The sequence below is a fragment of the Phycodurus eques genome, chromosome 1, assembly GCF_024500275.1.
Source record: "Phycodurus eques isolate BA_2022a chromosome 1, UOR_Pequ_1.1, whole genome shotgun sequence".
Lineage (NCBI taxonomy): Eukaryota > Metazoa > Chordata > Actinopteri > Syngnathiformes > Syngnathidae > Phycodurus > Phycodurus eques.
In genome coordinates this window covers 44997361-45023278 of record NC_084525.1, presented here as the reverse complement: position 1 = coordinate 45023278, position 25918 = coordinate 44997361, and the positions used below count along the sequence as shown (strand labels likewise).

The 25918-nt window shown below is 45.6% G+C and overlaps 1 protein-coding gene across 3 annotated transcripts in view; it reads right to left on the bottom strand.

The window, feature by feature from the left end:
• Window positions 1-3146: 3146 nt before the first annotated feature.
• Window positions 3147-25918, bottom strand: part of snx21 (sorting nexin family member 21) — a 36806-nt gene continuing 14034 nt past the window's right edge. For 2 of the 3 annotated variants that reach the window (XM_061694064.1, XM_061694072.1), the window contains exons 2-7: window positions 25632-25904; window positions 25414-25541; window positions 25199-25340; window positions 24951-25116; window positions 8356-8687; window positions 3147-5406 (exon numbers count right to left, since the gene is read on the bottom strand). In XM_061694064.1, the coding sequence (XP_061550048.1) occupies window positions 5132-5406; window positions 8356-8687; window positions 24951-25116; window positions 25199-25340; window positions 25414-25541; window positions 25632-25896 (1308 nt within the window). In that variant the 5' untranslated portion in view covers window positions 25897-25904 and the 3' untranslated portion in view covers window positions 3147-5131. Of the gene's footprint in view, window positions 5407-7901; window positions 8688-24950; window positions 25117-25198; window positions 25341-25413; window positions 25542-25631; window positions 25905-25918 lie in introns of those variants that run through there. The other variant, XM_061694080.1, reaches the window with a different exon arrangement.

Below are 25918 nucleotides of genomic sequence, written 5' to 3'. Positions count from 1 at the left end.
AAGCCTTTTTAAGACTGCATTTTGAATGAAGTCTTCATTCCGTTCAAAACGCAACACTGTGTCAAGGTGGGCGGTTACCATTGCAGCGCTGAGCCTCGAGTTTAAATGCTTTTTTTTTTTTTTTTAAATATCTTTATTTAACATTTCAACGATACACTTTGAGTTTAGTAGCATTGCTGTGGCATCAGACAGCGCATCCAATAATAGAAAAGAGCCCCAAAAAATTGACTTATGAAGCCTTTTCGAGGATTGAAGAATTACAGAAAAGGAACCGATTTTGTTGTGAATTTGCACAACGAAGTCCGTTCCTCTGACATGAGAGCGGCACTTACCAAGGGGAATGGCAATAGCAAAATTCACATTAATTTACAGTAAATTTTCGTTGAATTTAGTTTTTTTTTTTTTTTTTTTTTGCGTGAAATTCAGGTTTTGTTGGTTTTGTTCTTTTAACAATGATTTTGTGTGATGATGCATGGTTCCTTTTGTGCATGACCTGGATGACTGAGAATCGACACAGACAATTAAATATATACCCGTTTTTAATTTGAAATAAATATTTAATTTTTCAAATTAAGAAGGGTTCCGTGTACTCCAGATGAAACTGGCGGGGTTCCGTACATCCAACAAGGTTAAGAACCACTGGTTTAGATAGAGGTGCCAAGAAAATAATCTTTTGTTTAGTCTAGAGCAGTGGTTATCAACTATTGTCAACCAAAGACGCACATTTTCCTTTCGTTGTTAAGTTGCCACAGTTTTATATAAGGTAAGAACAATGAAGACAATGCATTGTTCAATTATAGCCTTTGAAATAATATGGACTGTAAATCTTTTTTTTTTTTTTTTTTAAACATCACACGTTTACATGTTCAAAGCGGGCGGCACGGTGAACGACTGATTAGGGCGTCTGCCTCACAGTTCTGAGGACAGGGGTTCAATCCCCGGCCCCGCCTGTGTGGAATTTGCATGTTCTCCCCGTGCCTGCGTGGGTTTTTTTTTTTTGGTGAGAAATAAAATTATCTGGTCTGATGAGATCAAGATAGAAATTGTTGGCCTTAATTCTAAGTGGCATGTGTGGAGAAAACCAGGCACTGCTCATCACCTGTCTTATACAGTCCCAACAGTGAAGCATGGTGGTGGCAGCACCATGCTGTGTGTGTTTTTTTCAGCTGCAGGGACAGGGAGACTGGTTGCAATCGAAGAAAAGATGAATGTGGCTAAGTACAGGGATATCCTGGACGAAAACCTTCTCCACAGTGCTCAAACCTCAGACTGTGCCTGATGTTCACCTTCAAAAAAGACAATGATCCTAAGCACACAGTTAGAATACCGAAGGAGTGCTTCAGAACAACTCCATGACTGTTTTTAAGTGGCCCAGCCAGAGCCCTGACTTAAACCCAATTGAGCATCTCTGGAAAGACCTGAAAATGGCTGCCCACCAATGTTCATCATACAATCTGACAGAACTGGAGAGGATCTGCAAGGAGGAATGGCAGATGATCCCCAAATCCAAGTGTGAAAAAAAAAGAATCGGCTGTATTAGCTCAAAAGGGTGCTTCTACTAAATACTGAGCAAAGGGTCTGAATACTTATGGCTGTGTGATATTTCAGTTTTTCTTTTTTAATAAATCTGCAAAAATGTCAACAATTCCGCTTTTTTCTGTCAATATGGGGTGCTGTGTGTACATTAATGTGGAAAAAATGAACTTAAAATTATTTTAGTAAATGGTAGTGTTTTGAACTTGCATTTGTTGATGTAACGATGAACTGTTTTAACGACTGATTTTCTGAAGTGTTCCCGAGCCCAAGTGGCAATATCCTTTACATAATGCAATGCTGTCTGAGGGATGGATACGGTGGCTGAGACCGGTCGCAACAATTGCAAACGCCACAACAAATGCAAATGCCACAACACAACAGCATAAGCAGAGAATGGAAATACAAACGTCACAACACAACAACATAAGCAGAGAACGGAAATGCAAACGCCACAACATAACGACATTTATCCACAATAGAAATGCAAACGCCACAACAATAACATTAATCCACAACCCAAGATTTTGGCACACAGGAAGTGAGCTCCCACTTCCTATTGCTGGTGGAACCAGTGACTAATGTTTTAATGACCAAAGTTGGGAAAATGTGAAAGTTTGATTCATCAACAACTCTTCGCAGAATGACAATATTATGGCAGTATCTCCAAAAACTGGATGACACAGTACATTTTATTGAAGTTTCCGTATTCAGTTGTTTCAATTGCTTCAATTGTTCACTGGATATCAGAGGCGATTTTAAAAAACAGTCATGTCCTTCAGTATAATGTAGTTCTCTACAGCACATTCCCGCTACAAAGGAGATGTTCGACCTTGCTGTCGTTGCAATTCTTCAAAAACTGATTGCAGTTTATCTCCACAAGGAGTTGCTGGAAGTTGGGTATGTAAGTGGTGAAGGGTTTGTGATGATGTTGGGAATCCACACTTCTTCCCATGAAATCTAGGCGCACGTACAGAGTAATGTCCATATTAACCAAGCATCCCATCAACAAAGCCTTGCTTTTATGTTTCAAGTTTGGTTGTCTCAAGACTACAGTACAAGGGGGATTGTTAAGACAAAAGTTTCACCAAACAGGATTCCAAATTAAAATATGAACAAAATCCTTAATGGATTTCGGCAAAGCCGCCCTTCACAATGAATTTATTTTATTTTGACTATTAAAATGACTAAAACAGAGTTTTCCATATGAGTGTTGACGTTTTAGAGCGACCCATAAATACGTTTTCAAACTAAATGTATGTAAAGGGTAAAATTAAGAAGAGAATCAATAACTAACCATACATCTATCCATCTTCTCTTCACGAGGGTCGCGGGCGCGGTGGAGCCTATCCCAGCTATCATCGGGCAGGAGGCGGGGTACACCCTGAACTGGTTGCCAGCCAATCGCAGGCCACATACAAACAAACAACCATTGACACACACATTCACAATTTAGAGTTGTCAATTAACCTACCATGCATGTTTTTGGGATGTGGGAGGAAACCGGAGTGCCTGGAGAAAACCCACGCAGGCACGGGAGAACATGCAAACTCCACACAGGCGGGGCCGGGGATTGAACCCCGGACCTCAGAACTGTGAGGCAGACGCTCTAACCGGTCGTCCACCGTGCTGCCAATAACTAACCATTGATTTGTAATATAAATTGATATTCTATCCATGGGAATGTAAATCAATAGGGAAACTTTGGAAACAGGAACAAATTAAACAATCTGACAGCCTTTGTAACTTCAGATGAAATCAACCAAATCATGTCTTTTATGATATTTGATTAGAACACAACCTAAAACAAAACGTATCTTCATCTTGAAGAGTCCTTATAAGCGAACATCTGCTCCACATGAACCACAGTAGGACACAACGGGGTTAGGATAAGGTTAAGGTTGACTCCGCAAAATGCAGACAACATACTGTATCCTGGTGACAAAGGGAAGCATAATTTAGGTTATAAATCTGGCATCAAATTATTACTTTTTTGTTGTTGTTGTCCTGTTCGGCTGTTAAGTCAAGCAGAATAGAGGATCTGTTTCCCTTTTATGCCGGAACAGTTTTATTGTGACACAGCTTCGGCTCTGGTTTCTTAGTATTACAATTGAAGTTTATTGAGAATCAGAGTTTATCAGTCGAACAGAACAAAGTTTTTAGAGGGGAGGGAGAAATGAAGACAAAATACAAATCACTAATTGTAAACAGGATGAGAAAACGAAGTCATTACATTATCGACAACAATGAAACATTAAATGAGTGTTACATGGGGCTGTAGTGCTACACCCTGTGAGGGAAGGACAAGACAAGATAGAACAGGACATGGACAGGAGTAGAAGCATGCAGGACAAGGGTCGTGAACCCAGTTGTACAACTGAAGTCTGGTGGGATTGCCTGTGTAAATTATAAAAGTCTATAGGACGAGAGTATGAGTGAGGGGGTACGCAAGCAATTCTCATATTCATGTTATTTGTCGCAATACGTGAGTGGCCCCACACCCAGTGAAAGAGTCCCAGGGGTGTGTGCCTGTGGACACATGCAAGTGAATTGACCACACCCAATCAATCGAGGGGCGGGATTGGGCCCAGGGGTCCACCCGAGAGCAGTGCGGCGGACGGGATACGTCCCACACCGAGGGACCCAGGGTGGTCCGCCAGTGATCCAATGCCACCCCCCCCCCCGAGCCACCACCACCCCTACCGCCCCATACGCACCGCCATCCTCCACCCTCACCCCCAGACGCCCGTCCCAACCTGCAGGGTCCGCGATGCAGCCAGTCCCCGCCCAGCCCGAGGGCGGGAGAGTGTCCCTTGTTTGTTGAAAAGGAGGGCGGCTAGGGGCACCTGACAAGGGAATGATAAGGGGGGGGGAGGGGGGGGGACCTAGGGAGCAGCCGCAGGTCATGAGAGGGGAGCCCCAATGCTAAGTAGTCATCCAGCCCAGGGGGGCCTGGCCTCAGGAACACCGCCATGCAGCTAAGAACCCACCTCACCCCCGTTACTATGACTGCCAGGTCCCCGACTGGGAGTCATTGGCCCTACCCCATGTATCAGTGCTCCCCCGAGTGGTGTGGTGCATTAAAATCTGGAGAGGCCAGTGAGCAGAGCGGTGGGGCTGCCAGGCACTGCTGCCTAACAGCCAACCCACCCACCCACGACCCACCGTCCCCATAGATGGGTGTATGTGGTGCATTAAAACGTGGGGATGAGTGTGTGTGATGCATTTAAAATCCAGGGGGGCAGGCAGGGCAGAGGGGCAGGGCGCACGGACCGGGAAACAGCACAGACGTGCTGAAACCCGGTCCGACACCCACCCCCTCCCACTCCATACCAGTCCCCCAGGAACCCTTTCACATGTATATGTGCCCAGATGTGATTTGTGAGAAAAATATATACAGTGAGTGGTGTGAGCGTGTGAGTGATTAAGAAGCATGGCTCCTTCAGGTCGGGTCCATCAGGCTGGACAACCACCGACGAAGAGGGCTGCCCCACCCAGACCCGCAGCATCCATTACCCGCCCCCGAGTGTGGGAGGTGTTGTGGTGTTTGCATTTGTTGTGACCGGTCTTGGCCACTGTAGATCGAAGGTCACAGCATTCAAGGTTGGTTTTGGCTTTGCCGCTTACATGCAGAGATTTCTCCAGATGATCTGAAACATTTTATGAATTTATGGAGCGTAGATGATGAAATCCCTAAGGTCCTTGCAATTGTATGTTGAGAAACGTTCTTAAACTGTTGGACTATTTGCTCACATAGTTGTCCGCACAGTGGTGAATCTCGCCCCGTCCTTTCTTGTGAACAATTGAGCCTTTCGGGAATGCTCCTTTTATACCCAATCATGCCACTCAACTGTTTCCAATTCAACTGTTCACCTGTGGAATGTTCCAAACAGTTTTTTTGTTTTTTTTAAAGCATTAAACATTCCCAGTCTTTTGTTGCCCCTGGCCCTGCTTTTTCGGAACATGTTGCAGGCATCAAATTCAAAACATTAGCAAATCCATACATCCATTTTCTGAGCCGCTTCTCCTCACTAGGGTCGCAGGCGTGCTGGAGCCTATCCCAGCTGACATCGGGCAGGAGGCAGGGTACACCCTGAACTGGTTGCCAGCCAATCGCAGGGCACATACAAACAAACCACCAGTCGCACTCACAGTCACACCTACGGGCAATTTTAGAGTCACCAATTCATGCATGTTTTGGGATGTGGGAGGAAACCGGAGTGCCCGGAGAAAACCCATGCAGGCACGGGAAGAACATGCATACTCCACACAGGCGGGGCCGGGGATTGAACCCGGGTCCTCAGAACTGTGAGGCTGACGCGCTAACCAGTCATCCACCGTGCCTCCACATTAGTAAAATTTTAAAAAACAACAAACAAACAAACAAACAAATAAACAAACAAACAAAAAAACAACGTTCATCAGGGCGGCATCTACTAAACTCAAAGCACCTGCACAGGTTTCCCCATGAAATTGTTTCAGTTTGGTTCAACTGTCACAGTTGGATTCAATATGGGGAAGAGTGCAGATTTGACAACTGAATGTGTAAACCACAAACGTTTATAGCTAAGGAGGTGGGTGGCTGAGTGCTGTGTCCAAGCATGTCAATGGAAAGTCTCCATCATTGATACCCTCCATTGGATGGGGAACCAACAAAAGTTCATAGCTCAGGAGGCTGTTCACAGAGTGCTGTGTCCAAGCATATCAATGGAAAGTCCAATGGAAGGACAAAATGTGGCAGGAGAAGATGCGCCAGCAAAAGAGATGACCGTGGGCTCCATCGGATTATCAAACAGAGAAGATTCAAGAATCTAGCAGAGATACAGAAAGAGTGAAATGAGGCGGGAGTCTCAGCTTCAAAAACCATCACATTCAGACGCATCCGGGAGATGGGCTACAACTGTCGGGTTCCTCGGGTCAAACCGCCTGAGCCAATGTAGGAAGAGTCTCAACTGGGCCAAGGAGAAGAAGGACTGGACTGTTGGGCAGTGGTCCAAGGTCCTCTTTTCCGATGAAAGTAAAGTCCCTCCATCCATCCATTTTCTTCTGCTTATCCGAGGCCGGGTCGCGGGGACAGTAGATTTAGCAGGGAAGCCAAGACTTCCCTCTCCCCAGCTACTTCCTCCAGCTCTTTCGAGGGGATCCCGAGGCATTCCCAGGCAAGCAGAGCAACTTAGTCTCTCTAGTGTGTCCTGGGTCGTCCATAAAAGTTATTAACAGAATCGGTGACAAAGGGCAGCCTTGGCAGAGTCCAACCCTCACCGGAAACAAGTCTGACTTACTGTGGCCCAAACTCTGACACTGGTTGTACAGGGACCGAACAGCCCATATCATGGGGTTCGGCACCCCATACTGCCGAAGCACCCTCCACAGGACTCCCCCAGGGACACAGTCGAACGCCTTCTCCAAGTCCACAAAATACATGTAGACTGATTGGGCGAACTCCCATGCACCCTCGAGGACCGTGCTGAGGGTGTAGAGCTGGGCCACTGTTCCACGGCCACCCTTATGCTTGAACATGGTGTACGTTATAGACAATCCATGATGAGCATAGAAGTCCAATAATAGAACACCACTCGGGTTCTGATGGGGGGCGCCGTTCCTCCCAATCACGCCCTTCCAGGTCTCACTGTCATTGCCCACATGAGTATTGAAGTCCCCCAGCAGAACAATGGAGTCCCCAGCGGGAGCGCTCTCCAGCACCCCCTCCAAGAACTGCTGTTTGGTGCACAGGCACAAACAACAGTCAGGACCCGTCCCCCCACCCGAAGGCAGAGGCAGGCTACCCTCTCGTCCACCGGGGTGAACCCCAATGTACAGGCGCCGAACCAGGGGGGCAATAAGTATACCCACACCTGCTCGGCGCCTCTCACCATGGGCAACTCCAGAGTGGAATACTTATGCCTGTGTGGTATTTCAGTTTTTCTTTATATATAAAAAAAAAAAAAAGATTTCCATTTTTTTCTGTCAATATGGGGTGCTGTGTGTACATTAATGAGGAAGAAAAATTATTTCAATGATTTTCGCAAATGCGGCACGGTGAGCGACTGGTTAGAGCGTCTGCCTCACAGTTCTGAGGAGCGGGGTTCAATCCCCGTCCCCGCCTGTGTGGAGTTTGCATGTTCTCCCCGTGCCTGCGTGGGTTTTCTCCGGGCACTCCGGTTTCCTCCTACATCCCAAAAACATGCATGCTAGGTTAATTGACGACTCTAAATTGCCCGTAGGTGTGAATATGAGTGCGAATGGTTGTTTGTTTATATGTGCCCTCCGATTGGCTGGCAACCAGTTCAGGCTGTACCCCGCCTCCTGCCCGATGATAGCTGGGATAGGCTCCAGCACGCCTGCGACCCTAGTGAGAAGAAGCGGCTCAGAAAATGGATGGATGGATGGATTTTAGGAAATGGCTGCAATATAACAGAGTGAAAAATTTAAGGGGTCTCTCAATACTTTCCGTACCCACAGTAAGACCTCAGTTCAGTGAGCATCAAAAGGATTGAAAGGAGCGAATTCTTTTGCACTGTTTCGAAGCTCCACGGGAATGGTTTAGTCTGAAATTATATCCTTACAAACAATATAGACTGAGCAGCCACCTAATTATGAGCACTTGCTGTTAGTGACATTGGTATAAAAAAAAATCTGCCTCTACTGCTTGATTATTGCAAAGTTTGGGACTAACCAAACTTGATAAACGGCATTGAACAATAATTGTAATGTTAGGAATACCCTGTTTAAAAAGTTAGTATTTGATATTCACTTATAATGGATCGTTTTGGCTGTCATGCAGGTTACATTTGACCAGAAACTCCTTGATGGTTGGCTGACCTTCCCGCCCTGCTCCCTGTTCCTCTAGTGTGTGCAGAAGCTCCTCCCATTGCCGCTTGTCTTGTCCCGTCTGCCATGACAGGCGCACAACAGCCCGTAATAGTGGGGGAAGCAGTGGGTGCGGCCCATCCACGTGCATCCTCTCTATCAGGACGCGGAGAGCGTGGTCACATTGATCCCGGGCTTCTTCTAGCTGTTCCACTTCTTGAAAGCAGCAGCACAGGCCCACCAGGGTGAAGAGCCAATGGAGGGAGTCCGGCGGCCCGCCCAGTTTGTCTTGCAGCCTCTTGGCATTGAGCAGCGGTCCCAGAGCATCCTGGTAGCGATCCACACTGGACACAGGACAACGTCCAATCACAAACCTTACCAAGGAGGTTGAACAGTGGATTTACACCCGGCAACACATGCTGAAGTATGTTATTCATGATAACCACTGCTGTGCACAATAGAAGTAAACACAACTACTAGAAATAATCCACAGAGTAAAAACAAAGTAAACTGCAGGCTCAGTCAGGCACATGCTAGTCATGTACTAACTAAACTTGACTAAATCCTCATGACCCTTTTGAGGGGCATAGGGCGTTCACCAGAGTTCTCCATCTTATTCTATTTTGGGCCTGGGCCTGTGCTTCTTGCCAGCTCACGTCGATGTTCTTCAGGTTTTATAGTCTGGAATGTCTGCAGGTGTTCCTCCTTCTACTGGGTTTCCAAACAATCACATTCACAACACTTTGCACTCACACTTTGATCTCTGCTGAGTGATCTATTGATCATAAACGCGTTAGCGGGTAGTGAGCTAAACTAAGTTTGCGAGCTTGAAAGGCTTCAACACACATACTGTGGGGTCTCAGTCTACTGGGAGGAATGTCTATATTTCGGGATACTAGGAAGAAAAGATATGAAGAATAATTTAACTTTGTAAAAGAAGAAGTTAGCACTGGGGGACAATAACAGCTGTGTGCTTACTGAAAAAGCACACAAGTAAAAGGAATTACAAGTGTTTCTTGGAAATGCAAGACATACAGTACATACATACAAACAGTACATACACACCTCTATATAAAGTCTGCAGTGCGTAAATCCAATGCGTTATATCCTAGTGTCGATACAATCGATTGATTACCTTTTAAAACAATTCAAATCAATGTTTTGATTTGAATTGTGCCCAGATCAATGTGCCCAGATCGATCCAATTGGATCGTAAGATTATAATAATATATACATCAATATAATGAATGACTCGTTACACCCCTAGTATTAACATCCAAATCAGGTGAACTGTGTAGGAATTGCAATACTTTGTATACAGGATATGCCTCCCACTTTTTAAGGGACCAAAAGTAATGAGACAAATTAACAATCATAAATCAAACTTTCAACTTTTATTACTTGGTTGCAAATCCTTTGCCGTCAATTATACCCTGAAGTCTGGAACGCATAGACATCACCAGACACTAGGTTTCAGCCCTGGTGATGCTCTGCCAGGCCTCTACTGCAACTGTCTTCAGTTTCTGCTTATTCTTGTGGCATTTTCCCTTTAGTTTTGTCTTCAGTAAGGGAAGTGCATGCTCCATCGGATTCAAGCCAGGTGATTGACTTGGCCATTGCACAACATTCCACTTCATTTCTTAAATTTATATTGTTCTTTTAACCCTGTAAGGTGACCTTAGGTGATATGGAAGGCAGCCCAAATAAAATGTAATAGTAATTCTGTAGTTCAAATCCCGGCTCCTGTGTGGAGTTTGCATGTTCTCCCAGTGTCTGTGTGGTTTTTCTCCGGGTACTCCGGTTTTCTCCCACATTGCAAAAATGTGTGGTATGTTAATTGAAGACTTGTCCGTGGGTGTGCATGTGAGTACGAATGATTGTTTCTCTATATGGGCCCTGCGATTTCAGTTCAGGGTGTCCCACAGCTCTCGCCCAAAGTCAGCTGAGATAGGCGCCAGCACACGCGCGACCCTGGTTAGGATAAGCGATTCAGAAAATGTATGGATGGATGATTATTATGCATAACCTGTAAGTGACATGTAGTTGAGCACCTCAAAGCGGAGTGCCCGGAGATGTGTTTGTCAAACTAGCATGTAGCCCTTCACATTAATCAGTAGTGCTCGATTAATCGGCCAGACAATTTTATTCAATGTATTGTGCCTAGCAATGCATTCTGGGAAATGTGTGGCTTTACTATCATGACCATAGATATGAAGAATAGGTAGCTACGAAACACGCCTTTGAACTGCGTGCCTGTGTGGCAAGGTTAAAGCTAACAGGGGCAAAGTATTGGCACATTCAATGTTCGCGGACGGCACGAAAACAAAAATATCAAGGATTCATGTTCTGTATTGGTAGCACACGCTTTGGCATTGCCAAAAAAAGTAAAACTCATGAAAATGGTTGAGAAATTAGCAAGTTATGACTTGGTAGATGCATTGCTTTTGACGGGACCGTTGCCCCCCACCAAGGTTGCCGGAACCTTACTTAGTTGGGTTGCTACTACTCACTGGTGTATCACAATATATTTGCATTAGAACCTCGTTTTAACAGTCCCAATTTAATAGATATCGGAAGTAACGCACCCTCTGGACAGTATGCTTCCAAAAATAGTATCCAATTGTTACTTAAGCCGGCTTTGACAAAATCTGTAAATTCAAGAATTGGCCGCTGTGGTTTACTGGCGCTGTGGTGTAATATAGGCAGACACGCAGACACACGTATTTACGGGTCACAGATATACAATATGACTAGATTCAGCCAACAGGCATGCCCGTGTCTATGTGGCGAAATACCATCAAAGGCAAACCATTGACATATGGCGGCCATGATGGCAGGAGTTCTATCTATTGTCGCGTAGAGCTCTGCACAAAGAGCGCACATGGCTGTGGCGTTAACTTAAAGAGAAATACAACACACTCTCTGGAGTCTGGAATATGTACAGTAACAATTTTTTGTCAAGCCGTTCATCTATGGCAACAGATTTGGAAAAATGAAGCACACTAATTCCTTGCAGCTCATTAAAACCCACCCGCCTTGACTCGCCTGTGACTACGACAGCGATGTCACCATCAAGCACACCAGCGTGGTAAGTTTGGACAAAATGTAAAACTTTTTTTCCCCTTTTGTACTTCACAGTAGCATGGGTGCATATGGCCACACACAAAAAAGTGATTCAATATAACAGACCATCAGCTACAATGGACAATGGACAACCGCCCCCCCCCCCCCCACCCCCACCTCACACACCTCTATTAGTTCGTTAAATCCATGTTCCACTGCACTTATCTGGTAGTTGAAGCGCTTGTGTTTTTTGTGTTACCTCCGTGAACGAAGAAGAAGATAAGATCTACTATCTTGTTATCTTATGCCGATCACTGGTGTGATTGAAAGATAAAAAGTGAATCACAGCGAGCCGGCCTTCACCTGTCTGGGCTACCTATCACAGTCAGGTTTGGTCGGTGTCGTATTCTCAAGAATTAGTCTTCTATTTCTTTTTTTATTCACTTTATTTACAACTCAGCAAACAGCAACAGTATCCATTTGTCATGATGATAATTTATTTTTTTAATCTTCGTCTATTATAGATGTACTCTAGTCACTTGGGTGTCCCCTAGTGTTCAGATTGAGAAACTACAGGTTGATACAACGGCCTAAAACAAGACGACAAATGTGTGTTCCTACAAATTTGGTTAAATGGTTTGCACGTTCCTGTATTCCTTGAAAATCACATATTTTGACTGGGATTGTTTTGGAGCCACTGTGTTTTATTTTATTTGTTTATTTCTGGGCGGCACGGTGGGCGACTGGTTAGAGCGTCTGCCTCACAGTTCTGAGGACCGGGGTTCAATACCTGGCCCCGCCTGTGTGGAGTTTGCATGTTCTCCCCGTGCCTGCGTGGGTTTTCTCCGGGCACTCCGGTTTCCTCGCACATCCCAAAAACATGCGTGGTATGTTAATTAAAGTCTCTAAATTGTCAGTAGGTGTGGATGTGGGTGCGAATGGTTGTTTGTTTGTATGTGCCCTGCGATTGGCTGGCAACCATTTCAGGGTGTACCCAGCATCCTGCCCGATGATAGCTGGGATAGGCTCCAGCACGCCCGCGACCCTAGTGAGGAGAAGCCACTCAGAAAATGGATGGATGGATGGATGGATACAAAATATGTATTTTATGAACAAATGGACAAAAGATAATAGAAAATTACCATACATTTAAAGCCATTTTAAGGAAGAAGTTATTTCATTCATTTTATATTTTTTAAATTAATCGTTGGATGAATCGGTTATCTGAATATTTTGCTGCCAAATATCAGTATTGGCCTAAAAAAAGTTTAAAAAATGTTGGTGAGTACATCACTCCCTCTCATGATATTCCTTAATTGTTGTTCTTTGGTATTGTTTAGAACTGTTAGGTGTATGTAGAACTGTTAGGTATATGTACTATGTCCCTGACCTGTGCTTTTTTTTCTTTTTTCTCTCTCATTTACCAATAATCAGAATAATCTTTATTTGGCAAGAATGTCCAAAAAACACACAAGGAATTTGTCTCCGGTAGTTGGAGCCGCTCTAGTACGACAACAGACAGTCAATTAACATAGAACACTTTTGAGACATAAAGACATTGACAAAAAAAAAAACAGTCACTGAGCAGTAAAGGGTTGCTAGTTATCTGGTAATACCGGTACATTTATTAATTTTTTTTGACAATTGTGCAAAAAGATGCAGACTCCTCTAGCACTTAGAGCAGTTCGAATGACTAATATTGCAATAGTCCGGTGCAATGACCGTTGTGCAAAAGGCGCCGAGACTTCAAGGAGTGTATGCGGTTTAAAGTGACGAGTAGTGCGATAATCTGGGACAATGTTGGTTGTGCAAATGTTACAGATACTCCTCAATCAGTGTGCAAATGGGGCAGATGCTACTCCGGTATGAGTGGCCAGTATTGGTCAACAACAGATATGCAAATAGTGCAGCGTGGCGAGACAACTACAGTGAGTGCACGAGTAATGTATAATTGGCCCCACAGAAATGTGACAACAACTCAAGTCAAAAAATTGCCAGCATGTAGTAATGGAATTGTAGGTTAGGTGTTTAAGAAGTTGATTGCAAGTGGGAAGAAGCTGTTGGAATGTCTGCTAGTTCGAGTTTGCATTGATCGGTAGCGCCTACCTGAGAGAAGGAGCTGGAAGAGCTGGTGACCGGGATGCGGAGGGTCCGAGAGGATTTTGCACGCTCTTGTCTTAGTTCTGGCAGCGTGCAAGTCCTCAAGGGTGGGTAGGGGGTACCGACAATCCTTTCAGCAGTTTTGATTGTCCGTTGCAGTCGGAGTTTGTCTTTTTTTGTAGCAGCACCAAACCAGACTGTGATGGAAGAACACAGGGCTGATTCGATGAAGGCTGTGTAGAATTGCCTCAGCAGCTCCCGTGGCAGGCCGTGCTTTCTCAGAAGCCGCAGGAAGTACATCCGCTGCTGGGCCTTTTTGAGGACGGAGTTGATGTTGGTCGCCCACTTCAGGTCCTGAGAGACTGTAATCCCCAGGAACTTGAAGGTCTCGGCGGTTGACACAAGGCAGCTGGACAACGTGAGGGGCAGCTGTGGCGAAGGATGCTAAATTTCTTTACTAAAGAAATTAACATTGCAAAGAGGATCTATGCAGCAAAGTTGGAAAAACAGTTTAGCGCGAACGACTCGAAATCAGTCTGACGTGCATTCCAATCGCTGACTAATTACAAGCGACGATCCCCCCAAGCTGAGAACAATAGCACACTAGCCAACGACTTGAATACCTTCTATTGCAGATTTGAAAAGGACAGTTTCACTCCACACACCCACCCGGCCGCACCCGCGACCACAACCACACCTCTGACTTCTGCGTTAACCATCCATGAACAGGATGTGAGACGCATCTTCAAACAACAGAAGATTAACAAAGCAACAGGACCGGACCATGTGTCCCCATCCTGCCTCAAAGTCTGCGCGGACCAGCTCACTCCAGTCTTCACTCAGATCTTTAACAGATCTTTGGAAATGTGCGAAGTTCCATCCTGCTTCAAACGCTCCACCATCATTCCAGTCCCCAAGAAACCTGCAATCTCTGGTCTGAATGACTACAGGCCTGTCGCTTTGACATCTGTGGTCATGAAGTCCTTTGAACGTCTCGTGCTGGACTACCCCTCAAGAGTGTCACAGGTCCCCTGCTGGACCCCCTTGCAGTTTGCCTACCAAGCGAACAGGTCTGCGGATGATGCAGTCAACATGGGACTGCACTTCATCCTAGAACACCTCGACAGTGCAGGGACCTACGCGAGGATCCTGTTCGTGGACTTCAGCTCAGCGTTCAACACCATCATCCCTGAACTCCTTTCAACCAAGCTTCTCCAGCTCAGCGTCTCACCTGCCATCTGCCAGTGGATTTACAGCTTTCTGACGGGCAGGACACAGCAGGTCAGGCTGGGGGAGGCCACCTCATCCACACGCAGCATCAGCACTGGGGCGCCCCAAGGTTGTGTCCTCTCTCCGCTGCTCTTCTCTCTCTACACGAACGACTGCACCTCAGCGAACCCGACTGTCAAGCTCCTGAAGTTTGCAGATGACACCACTGTCATCGGCCTCATCAAGGACGGTGACGAGTCTGCATATCGACAGGAAGCGGAGCGGCTCGAGCTGTGGTGCGGGCGACACAACCTGGAGCTGAACACGCTCAAGACGGTAGAGATGATCGTGGACTTCAGGAGGCATCCTTCGCCACAGCTGCCCCTCACGTTGTCCAGCTGCCTTGTGTCAACCGTCGAGACCTTCAAGTTCCTGGGAATTACAATCTCTCAGGACCTGAAGTGGGCGAACAACATCAACTCCGTCCTCAAAAAGGCCCAGCAGAGGATGTACTTCCTGCGGCTTCTGAGAAAGCACGGCCTGCCACCGGAGCTGCTGAGACAGTTCTACACAGCGGTCATCGAATCGGTCCTGTGTTCTTCCATCACAGTCTGGTATGGTGCTGCTACAAAAAAGGACAAACTCCGACTGCAACGGACAATCAAAACTGCTGAAAGGATTGTCGGTACCCCCCTACCCACCATTGAGGACTTGCACGCTGCCAGAACTAAGACAAGGGCGTGCAAAATCCTCTCGGACCGTCTGCACCCCGGTCACCAGCTCTTCCAGCTCCTTCCCTCAGGTAGGCGCTACCGATCAACGCAAACTAGAACTAGTAGACATTCCAACAGCTTCTTCCCTCTTGCGATCAACTTCTTAAACACCTAACCCATAATTCCATTACAACAAGCTGGCAATTTTTTGACTTGAGTTCGTTGTCACATTTCTGTGGGGCCAATTATGTATTACTTGTGCACTCACTGTAGTTGTCTCGCCATGCTGCACTATTTGCATATACTGGCCACTCATGCCAGAGTAGCATCTGCTCCATTTGCACACTTATTGAGGAGTATCTGTAACATTTGCACAACCAACATTGTCCCAGATGATCGCACTACTCGTCACTTTAAACCGCATACACTCCTTGAAGTCTCAGCGCCCTTTGCACAATGGTCATTGCACCGGACTATTGCAATATTAGTCGTTCGAACTGCTCTAAGTGCTAGAGGACTCTGCATCTTTTTGCACAATTGTTTTTTGTCAATGTCTTTATGTCCCCAAAGTGTTGTGTAAATTGAATGTTTGTTGTACTAGAGCGGCTCCAACTACCGGAGACAAATTCCTTGTGTGTTTTTGGACATACTTGGCAAATAAAGATGATTCTGATTCTGATTCTGAAGTCCACGATCATCTCTACAGTCTTGAGCGTGTTCAGCTACAGGTTGTGTCGGCCGCACCACAGCTCCAGCCGCTCCACTTCCTGTCGATATGCAGACTCATCACCGTCCTTGATGAGGCCGATGACAGTGGTGTCATCTGCAAACTTCAGGAGTTTGACAGTCGGGTGCGCTGTGGTGCAGCCGTTCGTGTAGAGAGAAAAGGGCAGTGGAGAGAGGACACAACCTTGGGGCGCCCCAGTGCTGATGCTGCGTGTGGATGAGATGGCCTCCCACAGCCTGACCTGCTGTGTCCTGCCCGTCAGAAAGCTGTAAATCCACTGGCAGATGGCAGGTGAGACGCTGAGCTGGAGAAGCCTGGATGAAAGGAGTTCAGGGATGATGGTGTTGAACGCTGAGCTGAAGTCCACGAACAGGATCCTTGCATAGGTCCCTGCACTGTCAAGGTGTTCTAGGATGAAGTGCAGTCCCATGTTAACTGCATCATCCGCAGACCTGTTTGCTCAGTAGGAAAACTGCAGGGGTCCAGCAGGGGACCTGTGACGCTCTTCAGGTGGTCCAGCACAAGACGTTCAAAGGACTTCATGACCACAGATGTCAAGGCGACAGGCCTGTAGTCATTTAGACCCGAGATTGCAGGTTTCTTGGGGACTGGAATGATGGTGGAGCATTTGAAACAGGATGGTACTTCGCACAGTTCCAGAGATCTATTGAAGATCTGAGTGAAGACTGGTGTGAGCTGGTCTGCGCAGACTTTGAGGCAGGATGGGGACACATGGTCTGGGCCTGCCGCTTTGTTAATCTTTTGTTGTTTGAAGATGCGTCTCACATCCTGTTCATGGGTGGTTAATGCAGAAGTCAGTGGTGTGATTGTGGTCTGGGGTGCGGTCGGATGGGTGTGTGGTGTGAAAGTGTCCTTTTCAAATCTGCAGTAGAAGGTATTCAAGTCGTTGGCTAGTGTGCTATTGTTCTCATCTTGGGGGGATCGTCCCTTGTAATTAGTCAGCGATTGGAATGCATGCCAGACTGATTTAGAGTCGTTTGCACAAAACTGTTTTTCCAACTTTGCTGCATAGATCCTCTTTGCAATGTTAATTTCTTTAGTCAGCTGGTTTCTTGCTCGATTATACAGGGCCCTGTCCCCACTCTGATATGCGTCCTCCTTTGCGTGGCGAAGCTGCTTAAGTTTAGCAGAGAACCACGGCTTGTTGTTGTTGAATGTTCGAAATGACTTTGTTGGTACACACACACATCTTCACAGAAACTGATATAGGATGTAACAGTGTCCGTATATCCATCCGGGCTGCCAGCTGAATTTTCAAAGACACTCCAGTCTGTGCAGTCTAAGCAGCTCTGAAGTTCCATCTTTGCTTCATTGGTCCACCTTTTCACTGTTTTCACTGTTCGCTTCGCGCATTTAAGTTCTTGCCTGTACGTCGGTATTAAGTGAATTAAGCAGTGATCAGACGAGCCCAGGGCTGCACGGTATGCGTTTTTTAGCGTCGTATAGCAGTGATCTAAAATTTTATTTTAACTGGTAGGACAGTCGATGTGCTGCTTGTATTTAGGGAGTTCATGGTTGAGTTTAGCTTTGTTAAAGTCCCCGAGAATAATGAGGGGTGAGTCCGGGTGTTTTTTTTCCAATGTCCTTGACTTGTTCGGTGAGCGTTAGCAGTGCAGCGTTCGTGTTAGCTTGAGGCGGGATGTACACGCCAGCCAGGATGAATGATGCGAACTCACACGGCGAGTAGAATGGCTTACAGTTAAAAAACAGCGACTCCATTTTTCATTGCTATAGAAGCATATCTCGTCACCCTTTGTTTTCCCCAATGATTCCATGTCGCAGTCTGCTCGATGAATATGGAAGCCGGGAAGCATAACGGCGCCATCAGGTACAGCTTCGCAAAGCCAAGATGGTGCTTCGCAGTGTGGTCGCCTCGGTAACGTGCTCTCTCGTATTATTTTTGTGTTTTTCGTTCGTCTTTGGAGACATTACACGACTCACTTACACAAGGGGAGACTTGCTAACCATCAAGGAGGCTACTCCGGACTTTCTTTCACCAACTTTCGCAAATCTGCTCAGTTTTTTCCCCCCCCGAGTTACTTACCGGGGCGGCTTCCGCGGTTTTCAGCGCATGGAGGCGGAAGCGGCGCCACAGAGGGAAGCGAGCCGGCATCCAGGTGAAACTCCGCAAGAGAGGATACAGATTGGCGTTCCCGTCGATCCACCTCGCAAATGTACGCTCCCTACCTAACAAAATGGACGAGCTTCATCTTCTGTTAAAGACCAGTAAAGACTTCGGATGTTCCGCCGCCATGTGCTTTACGGCTTGGATAATGCGACAGTGTCACAGTAACAAGTTAGCCAAGATGGCGGCTCGAACGACATCTGTGTCATGCCCTCCAGCGATGCAGCAGCCAATCTTTTTGCACGAAGCGCGTTACCAGAGATCTTAAAGGTCCCATATTTTATCAATGGCTCCCGAGCCAGCGTTGTCAACATAACCAACACGTGTGGTGAGGGTGGGGTCTTCTACAAGGAGGCAACCAATTAGAGGAAAGGGGGGAGTCTGAGCCAAATATGGACAAAGCGGATACAAAACTGGGTCAAACAGAAGTCGCTGTCAGAGGGATCTTTTCTTGACACTATAATGATAAAACCAAGGTGTTTTTATAAAATGAAATCGACACTTTTAGTCCATGTTAGAGAGTCACTCTAAGTTGGAGAGAACAGATGCAGAACATTGGAGAAGCAGTAAGTTTACGATAGTACTTCCGCGTCTTTCTCTCTCCAACGCAAGATCTCTGGTTCCTCAGCTTGGCCGCTCCATTGCGCGACATCCCGTCCTACTCATAGCCATCCGCGATGATGACCCCCCTTCACCCGCAAACGCAGGCAGCTCAAGCAACGAGTTTATCCAAGAAGTACCACAGAAGTGATATTGCTATAGTGTTCATGACTGACTGAGGTTTTTTGATTAACACGGACACATTGCTTCACCTGAGGATACGCAATGCTAGCATGTAACAAGCCAGCCTTTAAAAAGTGGGAGGAATAAACTGTAGTAATTCTGACACCATTTACCTGATTTGGATGTAAATACCCTCAAATTAAAGCTGAACGCCTGCAGCACATCTTGTTCGTTTCATTTCAAATCAATTGTGGTGGCGTTTTACCCAAAAATGATTCATGTCCCAATACCTATGGACCTGACTAGAAACATACAACCCCTATTTCAATGAAGTTGGGACGTTGTGTTCAACATAAATAAAAACCGAATACAACGATTTGCAAATCATGTTCAACCTATATTGAATGCACTACAAAGACAAAATATTTAATGTTCAAACTGATAAACTTTATTGTTTTTAGCAAATCATCATTAGCTTAGAATTTTATGGCTTCAACACGTTCCAGGGTTGCAGCCATAAACAGTGACAGGGCCAGGTTTACCACTTTGTTACATCACCTTTTCTTTTAACAATATCAATAAACGTTTGGGAACTGAGGACGCTAATTGTTGAAGCTTTGTAGGTGGAATTCTATCCCATTCTTGCTTGATGTACAGCTTCAGCTGTTCAACAGTACGGGGTCTCCATTGTCGTATTTTACGCTTCATAATGCGCCACACCTTTTCAATGGGAGACAGGTCTGGACTGCAGGCAGGCCAGTCTTGTACCCGCACTCTTTTACTACGAAGCCACGCTGTTGTAACACGTGCAGAATGTGGTTTGGCATTGTCTTGCTGAAATAAGCAGGGGCGTCCATGAAAAATACGTTGCTTGGATGGCAGCATATGTTTCTCCAAAACCTGTATGTACCTTTCAGCATTAATGGAGCCTTTACATATGTGTAAGTTACCCATGCCATTGGCACTAACACAGCCCCATACTATCACAGATGCTGGCTTTTGAACTTTGCTTCCATAACAGTCCGGATGGTTCTTTTCCTCTGTGGCCCGGAGGAGCACTTATGGATGTAGCGCCGAACTGTATTTACTGACACTGGTTTTCTGAAGTGTTCCTGAGCCCATGTGGTGATATTCTTTACACATTGATGTCGGTTTTTGATGCAGTGCCGCCTGAGGGATCGAAGGTCACGGGCATTCAATGTTGGTTCTCGGCCTTGCTGCTTACATGCAGTGATTTCTCCAGATTCTCTGAACCTTTTGATGATATTATGGACCGTAGATGATGTAATACCTAAATTTCTTGCAATTATACGTTGAGGAACATTGTCCTTAAACTGATCGACTATTTTCTCACGCACTTGTGCACAAAAAGGTGAACCTCACCCCATCTTTGCTTGTGAATGACTGAGCAACTCAGGGAAGCTCCTTTTATACCCAGTCATGGCACCCACCTGTTCCCAATTAGCCTGTTCACCTGTGGGATGTTCCAAACAGGTGTTTGATGAGCATTCCTCAACTTTCTCAGTCTTTTTTGCCACCAGTCCCAGCTTTTGGAACATGTTGCAGCCATAAAATTCTAAGTTAATGATTATTTGCTAAAAACAATCAAATTGATCAGTTTGAACATTAAACATCTTGTCTTTGTAGTGTATTCAATTAAATATAGGTTGAACATGATTTTCAAATCATTGTATTCTGTTTTTATTTATGTTTAACAACGTCCCAACTTCATTGGAATTGGGGTTGTATATAATTGCTGCTAGTAACATATGGAACGTGAAGATGAAGTTTATAGAGTGAAGTTTATGCATAAGCCGAGCTCATTCACATATGGTGAGAAGACCTTTGTTGAGTCAAGGCACATATTTCACATTTGAAAAATCTCATGGTTAACCATCCATCTATTTTCCATACTGATTAGCCTCACTAGGGCTTTACCTGATTTGGCGAGGTCGTGCAGGAGCCTATCCCAGCTATCTTTGGGTGAGAGGCGGGGTACACCCTGAACTGGTCGCTCGCCAATCACAGGGCACATATAAACAAACAACCATTCACACTCACATTCACACCTAACGGCAATTCAATCAACCTACCATGCATGTTTTTGGGATGTGGGAAGAACCGAGGTACCCGGAGAAAACTCATGCAGGCACGGGGAGCACATGTAAACTCCACACCGGCGAGGTCTCTGAACTGTGAGGCAGATGTGCTAACCAGTTGTCCACCGTAACCGCCCACGGTTCAAATATCGCAAAACGTACAATTACTGAAATCTTACTAAATCTGTACTTTATTCTGTGAAATCTGGGATTGTTGAACACAAAGCTGAACTGTTGAAACTTTTAGTAGTGAAGAAAATAATTGAATTAAGGCCTAGAGCATGTCTATCAGTTGAGGTTTAAAGTCCAATAAATATTAAGTTAAATAAAGTACCCATCTATCTACAAAATGTGTTTAGTTACTTTCTGTAGTAACTGTTTACATTCATGAACGAGTAATTCAGTAAATACTTCAATTAGAATGGAACCTCGAGTTACAAACTTAATTCGTTCCATGACCCTCTTTGTAACTCGCAACGTTCTTAAACCGAGATAATGTTTCTCATTGAAATGAATGGAAATGCAATTAATCCGTTCCAGCCTCAAAATTAAGTTGTGTGGTTAAAAATAAATATTGTACAATATAGAAATAAGTGAAAACACACTATTATAAAGAAATAAAACACTAAATAATATTTATTGCTCATTAACTATGGGGGGAAAGGGGAGGACTACAGCTCCTGCATTGAAGAAGAGTTTTCTTTCATAACACGGGAAAATACTGATTCAGGTGTTTTTTCCTTTGTTTGTTTCTTTTCTAATTCATTGGTTGATTTTGGCACAATAAACCAACGTGGGGAAACTTGTGTTTTTTTTTGTTCAGAAAAAAATCTTAAAAGTGGGAAGTTACATTGTCATTTAAAAGATTCATTGCTCTGTTGGCCAATTTTGTGCACATTTCTTCTGATCATTTTTATCATTCTTTGAGTGCCTCGCCATGCTATCACCAGCAAGCGCTTTCTCATTTTTTGGTCAGCCTAATAAAGAACAAAAACAAAGATACATTGACTACCTTTTGCATTGTGTGACGCACAGTCAATGAAGGTTACACAAAGTGAGAAGAAGCACAGCACAGAGCTTTCTGCTCATCTATGTGCTTCCTTCTTTTTTAAATGTATTTATTCATTTGCCTGTCCTGTTCAGCTGCATGGCAATGCAGAAGGATGGATCTGTATGCCTTTTGTGCTGGAACAGTTTTGCTGTGCAACAGGCGAGTTTGAAATATGCTCTCCCCCAACTGATGGGTGTATGATGCATTAAAACTGAAGGACCGGCCGGGCATAGAAGGGGGGCGACCGGACCGAAGACCAGCACAGATGTGCCAGGACCCGGCCCGGCACCCACCTCATCATGCCTCGTGCCAGCCCCCCCAGGGGACCCTGAATGAGATGTGAATGTGCCCAATATGCCAAATATATGCAGTGTGAGCAATACAAATGTGGAGAGTGTGTGACGTAAGGGGCTAGACTCCTGCGGGCCTGGCCCGACTGGCTGAAAGACCCCAGAGAAAAGGGGGGCAGCCCCTCCCTACCTCACAGCTACTCCTCCCACCCCACAGCTATTTCCCCCAGCCACCACCACACAGCAGTCATAACAGGGCACAGGAGGTGGGCCTGTCCAAGGCGGAAGGAAGGCGCCGACACCCTACCATAGGCCCTGAAGCCAGGCGGGGACCCCACACAGCCTGAGCGAGAGAGGGGCAACGACCACAGCAGAACGACCCGGGTAGAGGGAAAAGGAGGACACAGGCCCGGGGTGCAACAGCACGGCCCCCAGCCCCCCACCCGGAGACCAGGAGGAGGCCCCCAGAGTGGGATCAGCGGGCAACTGCCCGGCACCCAGGGACCGATGGCAGATCCAGGACCGACCCCCTCCCCCAGGAAGGCAACATGGACAAAACCCAACCCAAGGGGAGGCGGAGAAAACAGGCCCAACATCCCCAGAGGCCCACACCGCAGGTCCGGAGCCAGAAGGATAGGGGTTCAAGTACATGCAAGTGACCCTATGGCATCCACAGGAGTCTAAGACAAGAAGATATGATTTGGTCACATTACATTACCATTTACATTTCACAACATATTGCATTACATTTCTGTATGACATTCTTTCCCAGACAGACAAGAATCAAGCTTCAACGGTCACCATTTTAATGAAAGGTGACCAGTTTTCTTAAAGTTATCAATTTGGTTTTTACGTTCAGCAGAGATATTTTCTAGTGTTATATACTCTATGACAAGTTTTGCCATTGGTTCATGTTGATAGTTTCTTTACCTTTCGAGTTTCACAATATTGCTTTATTTAGCGATTGCTTAAAATTTTAAGTATTGGTTGAGATGTTTATTTGGAAGTCACCCACTAGACAAATATAAGGAGAAATTGGAATCCTACAGTTTATAACAGGAGAGTTTCTGTGGAACTAGTGACCAGAAGCGCTGTACATCTGTACAATACCAAAGAGCGTGAAAGTAAGTATCTGGAGTGTTTTCAGTACAATGAGTGCATATGTTTGATTGTGAATAGCCCATTTTATGCAACCTACTGTGTATTGCGTAATGTGTGAGATATGGAGTACTTTAAACTGGATTAGCTGTAAATTACTGGGGTTTTTTTTTGTCATTGAGAATGTATTTCTGCAGATTTGCGCCCAGTATTCATTGTCAGCAGACACTGAGAGGTCTTTTTCCCATTTTGCGATTGGTAAGTGTATTGAATTAGTACTTGAGATCAATTTGTATACTTTTGAAAGGAGTTTTTTGTTTTGTGGCAGTAGTTCCACCATTTTCTGAAAAACAGGTAGTTCTAAAACATTCAAGTGTGTTGGGAATGTTTTTAGGATTGCTGTTCTTCATAGTTACCACCTCTAATTTGAAATGCTTGGAATAAGATTTCACATGCTATTAATGCATTATTTTTTAATAAGTGATGTAGGCGGTCAATTCCACTTTGTTCCCATGTGCTACAGTAAAGGGGTATTTTCTTAATCTCAAAAAATCTCGGATTGTGCCTGATTGGGGAGGAATGACATGGTGTTGACTGAGATTGTCTGGTTTCTACACTTTTCCACTACGCTGATAAAGTGGCTGCAATAATTCTTAAAACAATTGTGGCATTTGAGACTTGTGCTGATAAATGGGAGGTCTGAAAGTTTGGTGTTATTGCAGTCTTTCAATTCTAGTAACAGCCAAGATTGTTATTCAACATTTGGATGGAACCATTAATGAGGTACTGTATTTGGCTAAGTAATAACATTTAAAGTTGGTTGCGTCAAGTCCCCCTTCTGTTTTACTTTTCGGAACGGTAGATTAGCTAATTCTATTTTTCGAGTATAAATTCGACAACTGCTTCCTAATACAATCTTCAGCAGTTTCCCTTTTCTTCAGAGGCATTCTAATTGTTTAGCCTTTGGTTAATTGTTTAGAAAAGTTCCGCACACCGATAATGCACCTAGTTGCGTCTTCATTCATAAACAATCGTGGCAACTGCTGGTCGTATCTGTGATTGGCTGAATTTGTGTAGGAGGAACTTCCACCTTGCGAACACATAGAAATCTATTTTGACGTGATTGCGCCGACATTACCCTTTCGTTGTCTTAATTAAAGAGACGCTACAATTCAATAAATAACATGCATACTGTAAATAATATTTTTTTATGAAAACCACGGCAATCACAGACGCCATTAGATTTGTGATTGGACGATCGAGGAAAAGGTGGATTTTAATAAAGTAGGTTCCAGACCTGCAGTGCAGAGGCTGATCTAACATTAGCAGACCGTATATGTTTACTATTTCTAACTTTTCTGTCATGTGGAGAGGAAGTGAGCACTGACCTCAAAAGCAGTTGTCCAGTCTGGAGGTCTGGCAGGTAGAAGAAGTGACGCACAAATGATGTCCCCCACAGGCCTGGGAGGGAGCACAGATGCGTCAGGTACTGCTCAAAGGCACGGCTCCGCTTAGCAATGGTCTCGGCCGTGAAGTTCCTGCGCAGCTTCTTCCCTGCGGAGGGAAACAGGAAGCGGTCACACGCCTAACCAGAAAGCGCTGCCTGCAAAGACAACCCTGGCGGAGTTGCGCTCACTTGGGAAACACACAGGCTCCATCTGGTCTCTGTGGTGATGCCGCAGAGCGGCGTGCAGCCGCTGGAACTCTGAGTAACGGCGAGTGATGACGGCCGGTGTCTTGTCACTGCCACCCGCCTGGATGACGTCAATGGTGTACAGCTGGCAGGAGCGTAGACGCTGCTATCAAGCGTCAGCTCCATGAGCCTGCATAACCTTTCCACTCCCAACTTACCACATACTTTGAGGAAGCGTTCTGAACCACGCTGGCATCTGTCACCTCAAATGACAAAGTGCTCGTGTGGCCAATTCTTGCCCCAGTCCCACCCAAGTCAAAAGAGGCAGGGCTAACAGGACTGGCGTCTGTGGAGACAAAAGGAAGAAAAAGATAAAAGGAAGAAGAGAAAGAAAAAGGTTTTGCTTCTGCAGTGGTTTCTTGTCATGCCACCTCACCTGTGCTGCTAAGGACATCCTCCAGTGACTCGCCCAAGAAGTCAGAGTCGCTGTCCAAACCCGACCCCTCCCCTTCCACTCTATCCTGTGCCGCTGTGCTGCCATCAAAGGACAGCGTGCCGCCCACTCGCTCTGCCACGCACTCATCTTCCTCTTCTAGTTCCGCCTCGCAGCCATCCTCCTTCTGCCCCAGCCGCTTAGGCCTCGCCCCCTGGCCATCTTTAAAGATCGAGCGCTTCAAGCGATCCAGCAGCTGTGACGCCATAGTGCCACCTGGAAAACATTCC